Here is a 14,325-nt window from a genome sequence, read left to right as displayed (position 1 = left end):
TCAGGGAGAGATGAGCGGAATCACCCCGGTCTCCATAATCTACCTATAGATGCGATAGTCGGAGTCGGTGCTCTGACCCCTTTCACTTTTGGGCGGTTAGCGGAAAGACCCTCTTCACTTGAGCTGCCCCCCACGAGCTAACCCCCTTCACCTGAAGAGGTCCGGCTTCTTCCTGTCGCACCTATGGTTCAGACAAGACGCAACCCACCTATGGTTCAGACAAGACGCAGGACAGCTAGGCTAGGTATAGAACTCAAAGGGGACCGCGTGCAAGGTGAATCACCCGGTAGATTATCTGATTGGACCGAAAACACACTTATCTCTGGAAGAGAAGATCTACGCACTTGTGCATGTATTTATTACTTCTCCACTGTTGAAGTGTAACAACTGAACCTGCACGTTTTTTTTTGGTGTTTAGCAGAAGTGGACACAAATTCTTTGGCACACAGTCAACTTCCTACCTCTAATGGATTATTTTTGAAACTTCGGAATCCCTCTAGAAAGAGATGCAGGATACTACTCTGTTCTTATCCAAGCATTCTGTTGTTTCGAACAAAGTGCAAAATTGAACACTGGAACTTTGCAGCTTTAGAACACAGCTAAAGATACGATAGCAGCAGTAATACGCAGATCAAGGAGCTATTAAGTTTATCATGAGGAGAAATTAATACTGAGTGAAAACAACTTCATCTCTAGATCTTTCCTAATTGCCTATCTTTTGCGAAAGTGAGAAGTTTAAAAAAAAAACTCGAACATCTGACGCCCAGAAATCTTAGAAATGACAAAAACTTGGCTTTTACTGAGCCTCACGAGGATGCCCAAAGCGCGGTTCGAGCGAAAAACGAACTCCCAACGAAACCAGTGTTCGTAACCCACAGACGTTTCAACTTTTCACTTGTTTTCAACCATACAATTTAGTGTTCATATCATATCGACCGCAGTAAAGTACCACATTTACTGTTTTCTTCCTACTTTTCACCGCCGCCAGCGGAAACCTTGGTAGAGTGATTGATTTCACACGAAAATAAGGCACGCGTTCGTGAAACTGACGAAATCACTGTGAACTCGTGGGACCAGAGATCTGACTATTCGGCTCCACATTCGCCACAGTTAAAACTTGTCCATATGCAAAGAACGTTTCCATTTCGAAATGAATTCCAATTTGGTGTATATAAATATAAATATATAAATAAAAATACTGAGTTAATGATCGGCTGGCCCTCGCTTGTCATCATATAGGCCAACACGCGTTCCAAAACCCCAACGATTACGAATTGCAGTAAACGCGTTGGCACATCCCAAATGAATGGATATGCCAGCGACTTTATCCTTCAACCTTTGAGATAGTTCTAATGCAGGCATGAAATCAACTGTGAATCGTTCATCGAGTCGGGGCACAACGACCAGGAATCAGGTGCAATTACGTAGACGGTTGCATTCGAAGTGCCGCGGTCGGACACTTGTTCATCTCTGCAGCTTGATTAGAGTATACAGTCGGGTCAAAACGACATGAGACATGAAATTTAGCTGCGGTGCATTTGCGTACGCGCTCGAAACGGCGCGGTGGAAGCAGCAGTTGGAACCGAGTTGGGACCGTCGCAAACTGCAGCTAAGGGGGTGGGAGGGGGGTGCCAGCACGGGTTTCACCACGCTCCTAGCCGCTACGCTTCACCGAATTGCCTCGAAAGCAGTAACTGCGTACGTGCTTCATGCCGTTCTCACCCTACTATAGGAAGGTCCCGCTTCGAATGCAGCAGCCTACGCAATTGCACTAGGATCCTCGTTGTTCTGAAGCGACTATAGGTTCGTATGAGAATGTGTAGCTACAAAGTTGTCGCCTAGTTTAACTATGTTTAGGCTTTGTCGCGCATAAACAAACTGTCGGACGTCACAGACTTGCAACAGTAAGCGTGCAGGCCCAAGTCATAACACGATGGTTGCGAAATATCGTAGCTATGCAACCACCATCATCCGCGTAACCGTCGAAGCCTTTAATTATTAACCACTGCAAAATGCTTGCAGAGATTAGATATTTGCGTATAACGATGATTCTACGAAAACATGAGCACATGCAGCACCGATTTCTTAATTTTGATCACCATTTCATCAGATCGCACAACTAAAATATTTCATTTTTGCCCTTAACAATCCGTAAAAGGAGATTTTTTAACGGCCCTTGACTTATAACCGTACAATGTCTGCTTACAACTCTATCCTGACAGAATGACAGAAATGCTAGGTATTTCTGTCATTCTGGTTAGGATAGAAAATAGAACACTGAATTTAAAAAAAAGTGGCGGCAGGAAAAAAAAGTTATCTGTGTATAGAAGGCCGTTAAGTGCACCGAGGCATGTCCAAGTACCTACTATGAGGTACTTAAGAGTAAATTCAAAACTCATCAGAGGCAGAAACTGAGATGAAGTGCATGGAAAAAGAATGGAGGAAGCGTAAATAAAGGCTTCTAGAAGCTTCGACCACCAGTCTGAATTGGGCGGAGTATGTATGAGTCATGTCGCAGGCGAGTAAGAATTGTATGAAATTGCAAGGGGTTAATGCAAATTTCTAGAAAGATCGAAAAATATCAAAGCTGGTTTCGAATAAGTGAAAATATCGTTCACCACTAAAAGTACAACACCGACGAAGTACCTGTCAATAACTTGGACGATGATTCATGGTGAACGCAACATTTCAACGGATAGAAAGGCAGCCATGCCGCCAAAATACGACTCATGTCGATCAATTCCATGACATAACACACGAAACATGAGCATACCGTCAACTAAACGACAAATGGATAATTCCCGAATGACGGCGAGATGACCCCATACGGACAACAACGCAGGGACGTGTAGAACACGCCATCTTGCAGCGATTATGAACGACAGCTGAACAGCTGGACCCCATCCACAACATGCAACCACGCCCCAGTTGCCAGATACGTGCAGAAATTACTAGAATTGTCCAGGAAAGGACGGCACAGGTGAAATGATGACGTCACGAAAGCGCAACGACTTTAAAGGAACCACGAGAATTCCAGAAATTTGAATTGTTTTCGTGTTGGGAGAAAAATGCTACGTAAACGGAGCGCAGTTTCTTCGGGGCGGAGCTAGAGAACTCGTACCGACTCGAAGACAGCATGGTTCACTGATCTTGGGGAATTCAGCGAACACCTTAGGAAGCGGGACCGTTTCCGTTATTAGTAGATGCTGATTTGACTTTGGGTCCCAGATTGGGTGACAAAGCAGCGCCCAGCTGGGACCATCACTACCCGGAAATCGGGGGTGTTTCCAAATCTGAAGCGCTCAAAAGTCCAGATCTAGTGAAGTCTTCAACTCTGTCCATCCTTCTGTCAAAATACGACCGTGAAATTATGACCCCACTATGGGGTAGATCTACCAAAGTTTCGATGGAGATCCCCCCTCCCTTCCGAAGAGGTATTGACCTCTTGGCCTCTAATGCTCCTAGACCGCATGTTGAAAACGATAAATGTTGATCTTTCCAACAAATAGAATTGCTGACGACATAACAATCGCCAAACCCTGCTACTTCCCTCAGCGTGTACCACCGTGCTTCATCCAAGGACTCAGAATTTTCGAAGGTGCGCAGTATGTTCGTACGAGTTTTCGGCGCGTGCGAGCCGAGAACTCGTCCAAAATTCGCATTGGAGCAACATGATTTCTCATCGTTTTCAGTGTTTTAACTATTCCCGACTTTCTTCAACTTATTATGTTTGTTGTTGCGTTTCCGTTAATGAAAAATGTTCGTATTGAAGTGTATCCTGCTGATGAATATTCACCTTTCCTTTATCCGATAGGTTCCCATGTAGTTCTGTAGGTATTCGAACTTGGTCGAAGTAATAATGGCGCCAATGGCGAATCCTGCTTCGGGGGTGGAGAAAATGGAAGTCGATGAACCTTCTAAAGCTGCAGAGGAAAAAGAACCTCCCAAGGATCTAAATGCTATTGCTTTAGAAAGTAAGTTCTCCTTCTCTTGTTTGTTAATTTTATTACCCTTCCTAATTTCTTTATCATTTCTGGTGGATTATTCTCCCTTCGTTGACGAATGCTTTATTTCAGATATTAAAGAGCACTGTGCTCTTCTCGATAAAGGTGACGTTCATTTTGTTGCACGTGTTCTACAAGTATTACCGAAGACGAGGAAACAGTGCAATGTTGAGGTATCTTCATTATTTCCCATTGATGAGTTATTCAGATTGTTTTCGTTGTAATTGTACTTAGAGTAAAAATTACAGAAGTTACAGTTGTAGTTTTGGTTTTGTTACCTTCAATTATGCAGTCACTCAGTTTCATTTATATCTGAATTTCTGCTCAAAACACAATTTCTTCATTGTTTAGCTTCTCAGTTCATTTTCGAGTCGCAGATTATATTAGTATAAACCACACTTTTTTAATGCCATTCTTTTTGATGTTCTACACCACCGATTACGGAATGAGTGTCGCAGGAAATCACTTTTTGACTCCCACACTTTTTATTCCTCGTGTACGTACTTTTATAACGAACGATAGGGTGTGGATTTATTCGGAAAAGTAATGTGCTAGAAAGAATAGACCAACTAATTTTAATGTCGAAGTACTAGTGCTAGTGTACGATGAAGTCGATGCTGTTTTAGGTGCTGCATCGCCTGGTCACAAGTCAAATAGCATCTCCTTCCCTGCACAAGGATGCTCTCCTAGCATGGGTTCCGTGTAACGTTCCATTGGCAATGGAAGTGGATACGAAGCTTGCACCCGCTGCTTCAACAGGTTCATCCGCCCTCAAGTCAGTTCATTCTGCTTCATGCTTAGTTTCTCTTTTCACTTTTCTTAAAATACAAATTCAGATCACCTCGTCCTGCTCGCAAAGCTGCTACTACCTCACCGGAATCTGAGCTCTATGTCCATCTTCTTGTTTTGCTCTATTTGGTCGATCAGAATAAACTAGACGATGCTAAGAAATGCGCGGAAATGTTAATTTCAAGAGGTGGGACGTCCCTGTCAACATCATTTAGTAGTGTCAAGTATTTGGATACTTTTAGCTGATTCGTTAGACAAGAGATCTCTCGATCCGATCGTTGCTAAAGGTATTTTTTACCTGGCGCTCATTTATGAAAGACAACACAAATTGCATGAACTGGGATGGTAAACAAAGATTTTTCATTTATCATTTTTCAATACTGTGTTCTACTATGAGATTACCTTTTATCGTGATTACTTAGCTTCCTCAACTCACGCCTACGTACGGCTACTCTCAGACGACAAAGGGAATCACAGGCTGTTCTCATTTACACTCTTCTTCGCTGTTATTTGATCAACAAGCAGTTTCAGTCGGCAGCTAAGCTCGTTTCTAAGGTAATTTGCTCGTGATTTTCACCTTTCTTTGTCGTTGTTTTCTTCTTGACTTGTTTCCATCACTTTGCTTTTTCAGGTCACTTTTCCCGAAGGAGCTAATAATAACGACTTGGCCCGTTTCTTATATTATCAAGGGCGTATAAAAGCCCTTCAACTTGATTATACTGCCGCAGCTGGCTACTTCTTGCAGGTTTATTATTGTCTTCTCACTGTGCTTCTATTTTTTTTAGAACCAAAAGCTGATTTCTGTAGGCTATGCGAAAGGCACCACAAGAAGCTGCTATAGGTTTCAAGCAGAATGTGCAGAAATGGATAGTTGTTATTGGATTGCTCCAGGTATCTCTTGAACGTTTTGAAAATTAGCAAATTTGTAAGATTGTTACAATTTCTTCTGCACTTTCTAACCGAAAATGTTTTGTAGGGAGAAATACCTGAACGATCTATGTTCCGTCAACCAATCTATCGCAAATGTTTACAACCATATCTCGAGTTAACTCAAGGTGCGGAATTAGAAACATCCTGTTTTTTGAATCGTACTGAATTCTTTAAGTACAACGAGTTTTTTTTTTCTCAACTAAGTTTTATTCTTCCATATTTCTAATGCTTACATAGTTCATACTTCTTTTTCCAGCTGCTCGACTGGGAGATCTGGCAAAGTTCAATGGTGTTGTTAAACAGCATGGACCAGTGGTATATTCCAGATGTTTAGTAATTTTTACGCACCCTCTCAAAATCAATCTGATATTTAGTTCGAAAAGGACGAAACACTCACACTTATTGTTCGACTTCGACAGAATGTGATCAAAACAGCTGTAAAACAGATTTCTTTGGCATACTCACGAATAACCATAAAGGTAACTTCAGCATTGACTCCACAATATTAAATTTCTGAGCGCTCTTCTTGCAGGACATTGCTCAGAAATTGGGAATGAGCAATGAAATAGAAACAGAATATTTGGTGAGTAGGTTCCGTTTACAGTTAATTCCGTTGGTGTTAACAGTCCACAGTTAATTCCGTTGGTGTTAACTTGATAATCGAAATATCCAACCAATTCCTAGGTGGCAAAAGCTATTGCGGACGGTGCAATAGATGCAGTGATTACGTGTGAAACGAAGGATGGACAGAGGTTTATGCGCAGTTCAGAAACGGTCAACGTCTACACTACGACTGAGCCACAGATGCATTTTGATAGTAGGATTAGGTGGGGATCCAAATAATCGCATACATAATTGAATCTAAGAAAAATGTGATCCATCTGGCTTCTATGAATCCTGAACTTGACGAAACGTCAAGTCAGAGATGAAGGGCGATTCCTGCGCTAGTATAAAGTGCAGCACTCTGAAATATATTCTAAAAAATCGATAGATATTAACCACGCGTTTCTGCCTTATCGTCGTTGGATACGAAGTTCATCTTCAGCCCACATGAGATTGTTTGGCGCTGCTCACGATTAGAAAGGGTTTTTTTAACGTAAGGTTCAAAGTCAAGGCAGACTTTCTGCTATTTTGAAATGTCGACTCACTTAGGTGCTTTGTGCTTTTTAATGTCAGAAATGTCACTCCAACACATTGATGTTTGCTCAGAATAAATGTGAATATGAATGTTGACCGTTTAGATATTGCTTGGAATTGCATAATCAAGCGGTTAAAGCCCTTCGTTACCCGCCCAAGAACAAGTGTGATGTGGAAAGTATTGAAGCCCAACGGGAAAGGGAACAACAGGTGTGAATTTTCCTTACTCTTCTAAGACCCTTCTTGGAAGTATTTACACTGATTAGCTGTTCTGTTCGCGACTAGCAAAGTTCATCCTAAAAACTTTACAGGAATTGGAGTTTGCGAAGGAGATGGCTGATGAGGACGATGAGGATTTCTAAGTATTTTCTGTTATGTAACTTTGTGTACATTCTTCGTATACTGTGTTTTTGCTTTGCGCACTGTATTCATTATATAAACTATGTTGCAGTTGTAGAGCAACATTTCTTATGCGGTGTATTAACATAAATTATTTTCGAGATGATTTTTGTTCCAGTTTTTTCTTCAAGTTCGTCACCAAGCATACGTATAAGATGATATCTATGTGGTTATATCAACTTATGTGAAATTACAGTTCAAGTTGAAGATGCTGCGAACTTGGCAACTTGTGCAACATGCTATCGACGCAGCTATGGGTCTTGGGCCGAGGTTTCCACCTTTAGCGCCTGCTGTGGCAATGGCTGGATGTCCTTCCACTGTAAATACTCACGGTGGTTCGTATGGAATAGAGGAGATGATCCACGACATGCGAATTCTTCTAGGAGTGCCTAAACATCGGACTTCTAAGCGTATGTGTAGTTCATTTCGATACGACCTTGCTCACTATTTCACGTGGATGGTGATCGTCTTACAAACTTCACGAGAATTTTCATTCAGCGAAGAAAACAACGCGGAAATTCTCGTGGACTCGACTTCTAACACCTACAACGGATTTGGTGACATGTCGAAATTGTGGTTCGTTTCATCAAGCCGATACCATATGCGGAAAATGCTATGAGAAGGTATGATTCCGTTGCGCTTTATACTTTTTTTCATAGAAAACTTCTACTGGTTATTTCGGAAGTTTTGCATAACGAAGCTGAATAAATCTTATGTGAATAATCAGTTACGTATGAAAATTAACTCAGAATTGGCATTAAGGTTCATGAATTGACAAATGAGATCAAGCGGAAGATGATGGCGTACAATCCTTTCAAAGGCGAACGGCAAGACAAAGAGGTCAGCTGGGGCTAAGGCTTTAACCGCCTTCTTGAAAGCGGCTGCTGAGAAATAACCTTTGACTTTAGGTCTTCGTGCGATTTTCAAACGATACAGTGGATAATGGCGTACTAAACGGAAAAAGAATAATTGAAATGGAAAAGGAGCGACCGACATGGTTCAAGAAGCTCTTTTAGGAATAGTTTAGAATAAGTATGGTACAATAATAAAAAGAAATTGTTGACGTTGGCGTTACAACTAGCACAAGTTACGTAAACGCAACTTACGTAAAAGTCATGTCGTTGGCTTGTTTATATTCTGGAGTTAGAAGTGTATAGATATTATAGGAAATCGTTATTGTTACTTGACTATCGGATTAGCTGAAATGTTCTGTTATTGATTGTTATGGATGAATATGAAATAATTACGAACCGCCCAGTGTTTTTTTTCCACTTAGGAGTGGGACTTCCCCGCACCAAAACAGAGGTGACTGTAGAATGACACTGACATGATCCAAAATCTCCTTTAGAACATTAAATTCAGTGGGTCCAGTGGTTATGACCGAGGTGGTACCGTTATTGTATTGAAACAGTTCGATTGCAACAAGCGACGGCTCGGCTTGGATCACAGCCGGCAGCTTTCTCTTGTTAATAGTCGCTAACACAGTTGCACTATTCTTCAAGTCGCCAGATCCTGTGACTTGGCGTTGGACAACACCACCTTTTTGTAATATCTGGGTAACTTCCGTCATATAGCTGTGCAAGCTGTAGCTCGTACGTGTGTAGATATAAATCCCTGACTGCAATTATTATGAGCAGGACCACCGCGAGCCGGTAGCAATCAGACTTGTATGTATGGACTCGCAGCAACTAACCAACATTTGTAACTGTTCTTGAATAACATTATTATAAGACGGTTTTCCGTTTATCTGGTATCTGTTTTATGTCTGTTATCGAGCAAAAATGTTACGCTGTCTGGCAGACCGAGGCTATCTATCTAAAGATGTAATTTTTTCTTATCGAGGATTGTTCCAAACAAAGTTAGATGTCCATGTTTCAATTCTCTTATGTTTTTTTTTCTTAAAAAACATTACTGCTCCTGAGTAAAGATCGAAGGGTGTCGGAAGCAGCAGGGTTTTGTCGCTTTTACCTCCGTATACTGTTGAGAAGGAAACATTCTTACACCTGTACCAATGTTTTGAGTACTTTTGATGCACATACACGTTTTCAAGAGGTTGTAAGGATGGCACTTCCATTCTAAAACTTGCTGACCCGATTCGATGACTTTTAGCTCAAAGTTTTAATGGGAATGATTTATAATCAAAAAATTGCTCTTCTCTCAAATTTTCGTTCTTTTCATTTCTGTTACTATATTAATTTTCATCTCTCTCTATCCGCTCATTAATTTTCACGAAATCATCAAGTCACGAATTTGAGTGTTATAGAAAGTGCTAACCTTAAAGACAGTATACCACCATTCTGAGGTGGTGCGGATTTCAGGTAGTGTATCCGTATCCGGGGAACGGGGGTAGTTCCGCTCATCTCTCCCCGCATCACTGCAAACAGTCGGCCCCTGAGTTCTGTTTTGTACGACGCCATCTATTGAAACGCTCCACTCCTTGCGCCGCCTCCGCCGTGCGATTCGTCGAAAATCAATTCGAACTTCCCCGATAGGCAGTAAGGGACGCTACGCGTGCAGAGGTGGCGCGTTGCACTAGAAGGCATCGTATAAAACAGCATTCAAGGACCGGCTGCTTTCAGTGATTCAGGGAGAGATGGCCGGGACCACCCCGATCTCCATAACCTACGACCCCGTATATTGATACTCCACCTGAAATCCGTACCAATCCAGATTCGTGGTATGTTGCCTTTAAAGAAACTTTGGTGAGCCAAGCTTCTGGCACTCTTTCAAGGTTTTTTATACTGCTGTTGTCAATGTTTTCTTTTTTTTTTTGAAGTTTGTATGATCTTAGTGAGGATGTTCACTTATCGTGACTTCACTGTCACTCAAGTAGTACTTGTACGTATCCCTTCTGTAGCAGCTCAGCTTGATAGGCATAATATTGCCTTCGTTAGTGTTTGTTCGTGTTTCAGTGGCAATAAATCAACAACTGAACCACCTGTATTCTATGAATCGATATGGATCGGCTATGATCCCAAGAGTCAACACATAACACACTTTGAAACTTGCAAATAGCAGAAGGAGCGGTGTGATGGAAGAGGGGTTCGAAAGCTTCTTAAATTTCACTGCTTACAAAATGGATATCAAATGTATTCTTACTGCCAATTGAGGAACATGAAACACTGGATTACCTCGAACATATTTTTGCTTCAATCAGTGGGGCTACACTCAAATAAATTTGCCCCGTTACTTTTCGGTAAGATGATGCCGTAAGATTTTTTGGAGCAATGTCCTGATGCATCTGAGTTTTCCAATTCTACAGTACATGAGCCTCGTACAACGCAGTGCCTCAAAGGCTCCCCACAAATCTGAGGTGGTACGGATTTCAGGTGCGGTATTCTTATACGGGATAGTAGATGATGGAGAGGGGGGTCATTCCGTCAATCTCTTCCTAACTGCCGTTAAAAACGGACCGGAAGATGTGGCGCGTGCACAAGGCTGGCGCGCTCCAGTCGAACTCCTTGCAGAAAATAGCGCGCCGGATCGCTCGAAGCCGTATCGTCCGTTTTTTACGGCAGTTAGGAAGAAATTGATGGAATCACCCTTCTCTCCATAGTCTACTATCCCGTATACGAATACTCCACCTGAAATCAGTACTACCTCAGATTCGTGGGATGATGCCTCTAATGCAGCAAGGCAGCCAATTGGTGAAGTGCTCATTGAAAATCAGGCTCCTTTGCAATTATGGCCCGGACCTGCTTTAGATCAATGGCCTTATCGATCGACTAATTTCTAGTTATAGATGGTGAATGGCTCTTATCTCATTGGAATCATTTTCCATCGTTTTATTTTTACTCTCAAAAATGGCTGAGCATAATGTTCTATTGATATGTAGAATGGCTCATTCCTGCAGCTACATTTGCGAGCAAGTTGGTCGCAGGACTTTCATACGAATAGAAACAGTTGCATCAAGCTATGGTTGCGAAAGGACGCAACTTTCCTTGGTCAGTTGACCTCTTGGCTGCCTTGCCGCAGTAAGGAGTCAGCGGCAAAATCTAAGGCACAAAGTGAGCAGGGCAACTGCCTTACATCTTGAATAAAGTAGAACATACCTGTTCAAGATTCCCCCTCCTGTCCCCCCCCCCTCTCCCACTTCCTCCAAAGAGGTTTCGATGCAATGATTCGAAAACTTCCTAAGCCAACCAGGCCCTTCATCTTTTAGAGATCGATAAAACAAACTGTAACAAAGTTGTTGTAGGTTAGACTTCCCTTAAGTCTTGGGTTAACAAAGCAATTCTGTCACCACAAGTTGGAACGTTAATATCATGTCGAGGCTCTGACAAAGGCTACAATGTCGGAATGTTAGCCGTAATAAGGAGTGTTGACGATCTTGGCTCTTTCCTCACATACATTATCGACAAGCTGCTACCAAACTTGTCTGGAGAATTAAACACTGATTCGGTACATCGGTTGAGCCTGCGTGTCATTTATTGCATTTATTGTCCGGGCCTTATATGCGTTCATTTTTGTTCTCAAACAATTGTGAAATGACATAAATCGCGTTGGCACTTTATCCTTTATCCTTTACTATCTATGAAACACACCATAAACTGTAACATGTTCAAAATTGCTATTTAAACAGCTGACCTGGATATGGAGCACTCACTGTAGTTCCTTAATATAGTATGACATAATGTAGACCTAATGAGGACAAGAACTCGTCGCGAGAAAATGAAAATGAATGGAAATAGCTGCGGTTGTGCTGGTCAGGTTGGTCACACAATCACAGCCCTCATTAAAACGAACAATTTCAGAAATCCTGAATCACATGAAATAGTTTAATCGGCGCATACAACACGTAGCCGGTCTTCGCAGCTCCGACTTGAGAGCAATGCCCAGTCTTCGCGATCCAGCGGAATATATATCGAGAGCAAAGCTTAGACGTGCCGACCCAAAGAATCGACGATAGATGGACTAAAAGAACGTTAGAGTGGATCCCAAGAGATGCTAAACGCCCTTAAGGTCAGTAAACCACGAATCCGAGGTGGTGTGGGAATCCACGGCAAAAGCTAGAGATGGAGTTGCAGACTGAGGGATCAGGGGTGCTTCCGCTCACCTCTTCCTAATCGTCCTAAAAAACGGCGCAGGAACCGCTCCAGCTTCTATGAGAGACGTTAGAACGCTCTTCTATGTATACGTTCTGGTCCCTCAGCAACCTATTCATAGGTTTCACTTGAATAGACAGACGAGGAGAACTCACCGGCTTTCCGCCGCTGCGCGAGTGGATGCGGCGCGTGTACAAATGTGGAGCGTTGCAACTGAAATCATCATGAAAAACGGATTTTTTTTTTTTGAGGCTGAGCAGAACAACCCCCGATACCGCAATCTACTACCCCGTATAGAGTTTGCCTATCGGAAATCCATACCACGTCAGATTCTTTGGGTGATGCCTTTACGGGAGGCTGCCAACGAGATGGGTTGATGTGATTGTTGTACGTATGGACCAGCTGAGACCTTAACAGGATACGACTCAAGGACTGTTGTCAACAACACTCTGAAGAACATCATGAAGACGTGTTGCTTGACGGTGTCGAGGGAAAGAAACGACTGGGAACGATGCAAAGTCTGCATGTTAAGTGAAGACGGACCATCTAAGTAATTGGTTTCAAAAATTGGCTAACGCGACAGAAGAAGGACGCACAAGACGTTCAAACGCCCACTTTCTGTATGAAAATACGAGCCCACATCGTCTTAGAAAGAAAACCAATAGTAAAAATTGACGGAGCTGGAGAAGAGAAGGGTTCCCATTCTCCTTGTTCACCCTATCTCGCGCAATCTTATTAACTGCTTTTTTTTGTCTCCTGGATACTTCCTGTGGGAAAAAAAAACCTTTCTCAATCGCGACGACGCTAAATTTTCTTTAGGGCAGAAATTTTTCCTCCAGAAATTCTTTACGAAAGTCATTGAAAAGTTGCGATACATATAGGTGAAGATATAGTAAACGTATTGGCGCTGTTGATAGCCAGTTTTGAAAAGTGAAGTGGTTACTGTAAGCGGAACATATAAGTTCTTCTTAATTAAACGCATCACCCCACGAATCTAGGATGGTGCGGATTTTATGTGGGTAACGAATATACGAAGTTGTAGATTATGGAGAGAAGGTTGATTCCGTCTATTTCTTCCTAATTACCGTAAAAAACGGCGCGGAAGATACGACTTCGAGCGTTTCGGCGCGCTATTTTCTACAAATTGTTCGATTGGAGCGCGTCAGCCCTGTGCGGCGCGTCTTCCGGACCGTTTTCTACGGCAATTAGAAAGAAATGGACGGAATCACCCTCCTCTGCATGATCTACTATCCCGTATACGTATACTCCACCTGAGATCCGCACCGCCACAGATTCGTCGGACGATGCCTTTAATGTAGCATTAACCATTCGTGTTCTTACCATCGTCAATGAGGCCCACATTTCCAACCTTTGCCCGGCTTCTCGAAATCAAAATCTGGCTTTTTCCAAAGGATTGGGGGATGTTGATGCGCTTCTACATGAATGTTCCTTATAGCGGTAGCTTCTATAGTTCGAAAACCAACACATCGCTTTTTTTCATAATTTATGTGTTATTTATTGCTATAGAGAACAAACAGTCTGTGTAAACACATACTGGCTATAGATATTGTTACGAAGGTGGTGAATCCCGAAACGCAAACATCCATAATCGAATGAAATTGTGTCAATGTATTGGCTACGGTGGAAAAAAAGTGCACTTCAGAGAAATTATTTGGGATGGGATTGCGATGTCACGCCACGTGTTTGCTTTGTGTTCATTATTACAGAGAATCTTCTTCCTTTTTCTGGTTTCTTGAATTCTTGTCCATAAAACACGGGTTACTGTACTCATTCTTGCCAGGAAATGATGTGGATGTCTACAGTGATTATTTTCCTATTTAAATTGGGTAGAACAAGACAAAATAATGAACGAAGAAGAGGATTTTTTTTTACGTTCTCCGTTTCTGACCTCTCCAACTTATCGTTTTTGTTGTTGTTCAATATACTACGATCGTATGGTTTTAATTTTTGTAGAACATAGGACCCGGGGCGACCCACTTTTTTAATCTTCCGCACACGAT

General features: G+C 42.1%; 3 protein-coding genes across 3 annotated transcripts; 2 read left to right on the top strand and 1 right to left on the bottom strand.

The window, feature by feature from the left end:
* Positions 1-3,868: 3,868 nt before the first annotated feature.
* RB195_009105 (uncharacterized protein) lies at positions 3,869-7,222 on the top strand (the record flags this gene model as incomplete). Its single annotated transcript, XM_064195944.1, has 15 exons — positions 3,869-3,974; positions 4,077-4,177; positions 4,631-4,779; positions 4,841-4,980; positions 5,036-5,138; positions 5,216-5,348; positions 5,425-5,538; positions 5,601-5,684; positions 5,770-5,848; positions 5,980-6,038; positions 6,098-6,202; positions 6,256-6,306; positions 6,408-6,550; positions 6,965-7,070; positions 7,172-7,222. 15 exons carry the CDS (start codon positions 3,869-3,871, stop codon positions 7,220-7,222), a joined length of 1,524 nt encoding a protein of 507 aa, XP_064047089.1.
* Positions 7,223-7,467: 245 nt separating this feature from the next.
* RB195_009104 (uncharacterized protein) lies at positions 7,468-8,275 on the top strand (the record flags this gene model as incomplete). Its single annotated transcript, XM_064195943.1, has 4 exons — positions 7,468-7,669; positions 7,758-7,882; positions 8,022-8,099; positions 8,168-8,275. The coding sequence occupies 4 exons, from the start codon at positions 7,468-7,470 to the stop codon at positions 8,273-8,275; spliced, it is 513 nt and encodes a 170-aa protein (XP_064047088.1).
* Positions 8,276-8,502: 227 nt separating this feature from the next.
* Positions 8,503-8,829, bottom strand: RB195_009103 (uncharacterized protein; the record flags this gene model as incomplete). Its single annotated transcript, XM_064195942.1, has 1 exon — positions 8,503-8,829. The coding sequence occupies one exon, from the start codon at positions 8,827-8,829 to the stop codon at positions 8,503-8,505; it is 327 nt and encodes a 108-aa protein (XP_064047087.1).
* Between the last annotated feature and the right edge of the window lie 5,496 nt (positions 8,830-14,325).

This window comes from Necator americanus, chromosome III (genome assembly GCF_031761385.1).
Source record: "Necator americanus strain Aroian chromosome III, whole genome shotgun sequence".
Lineage (NCBI taxonomy): Eukaryota > Metazoa > Nematoda > Chromadorea > Rhabditida > Ancylostomatidae > Necator > Necator americanus.
Note: the sequence above shows the minus strand (reverse complement) of the source record. Positions and strands in the feature narration are given on the sequence as shown.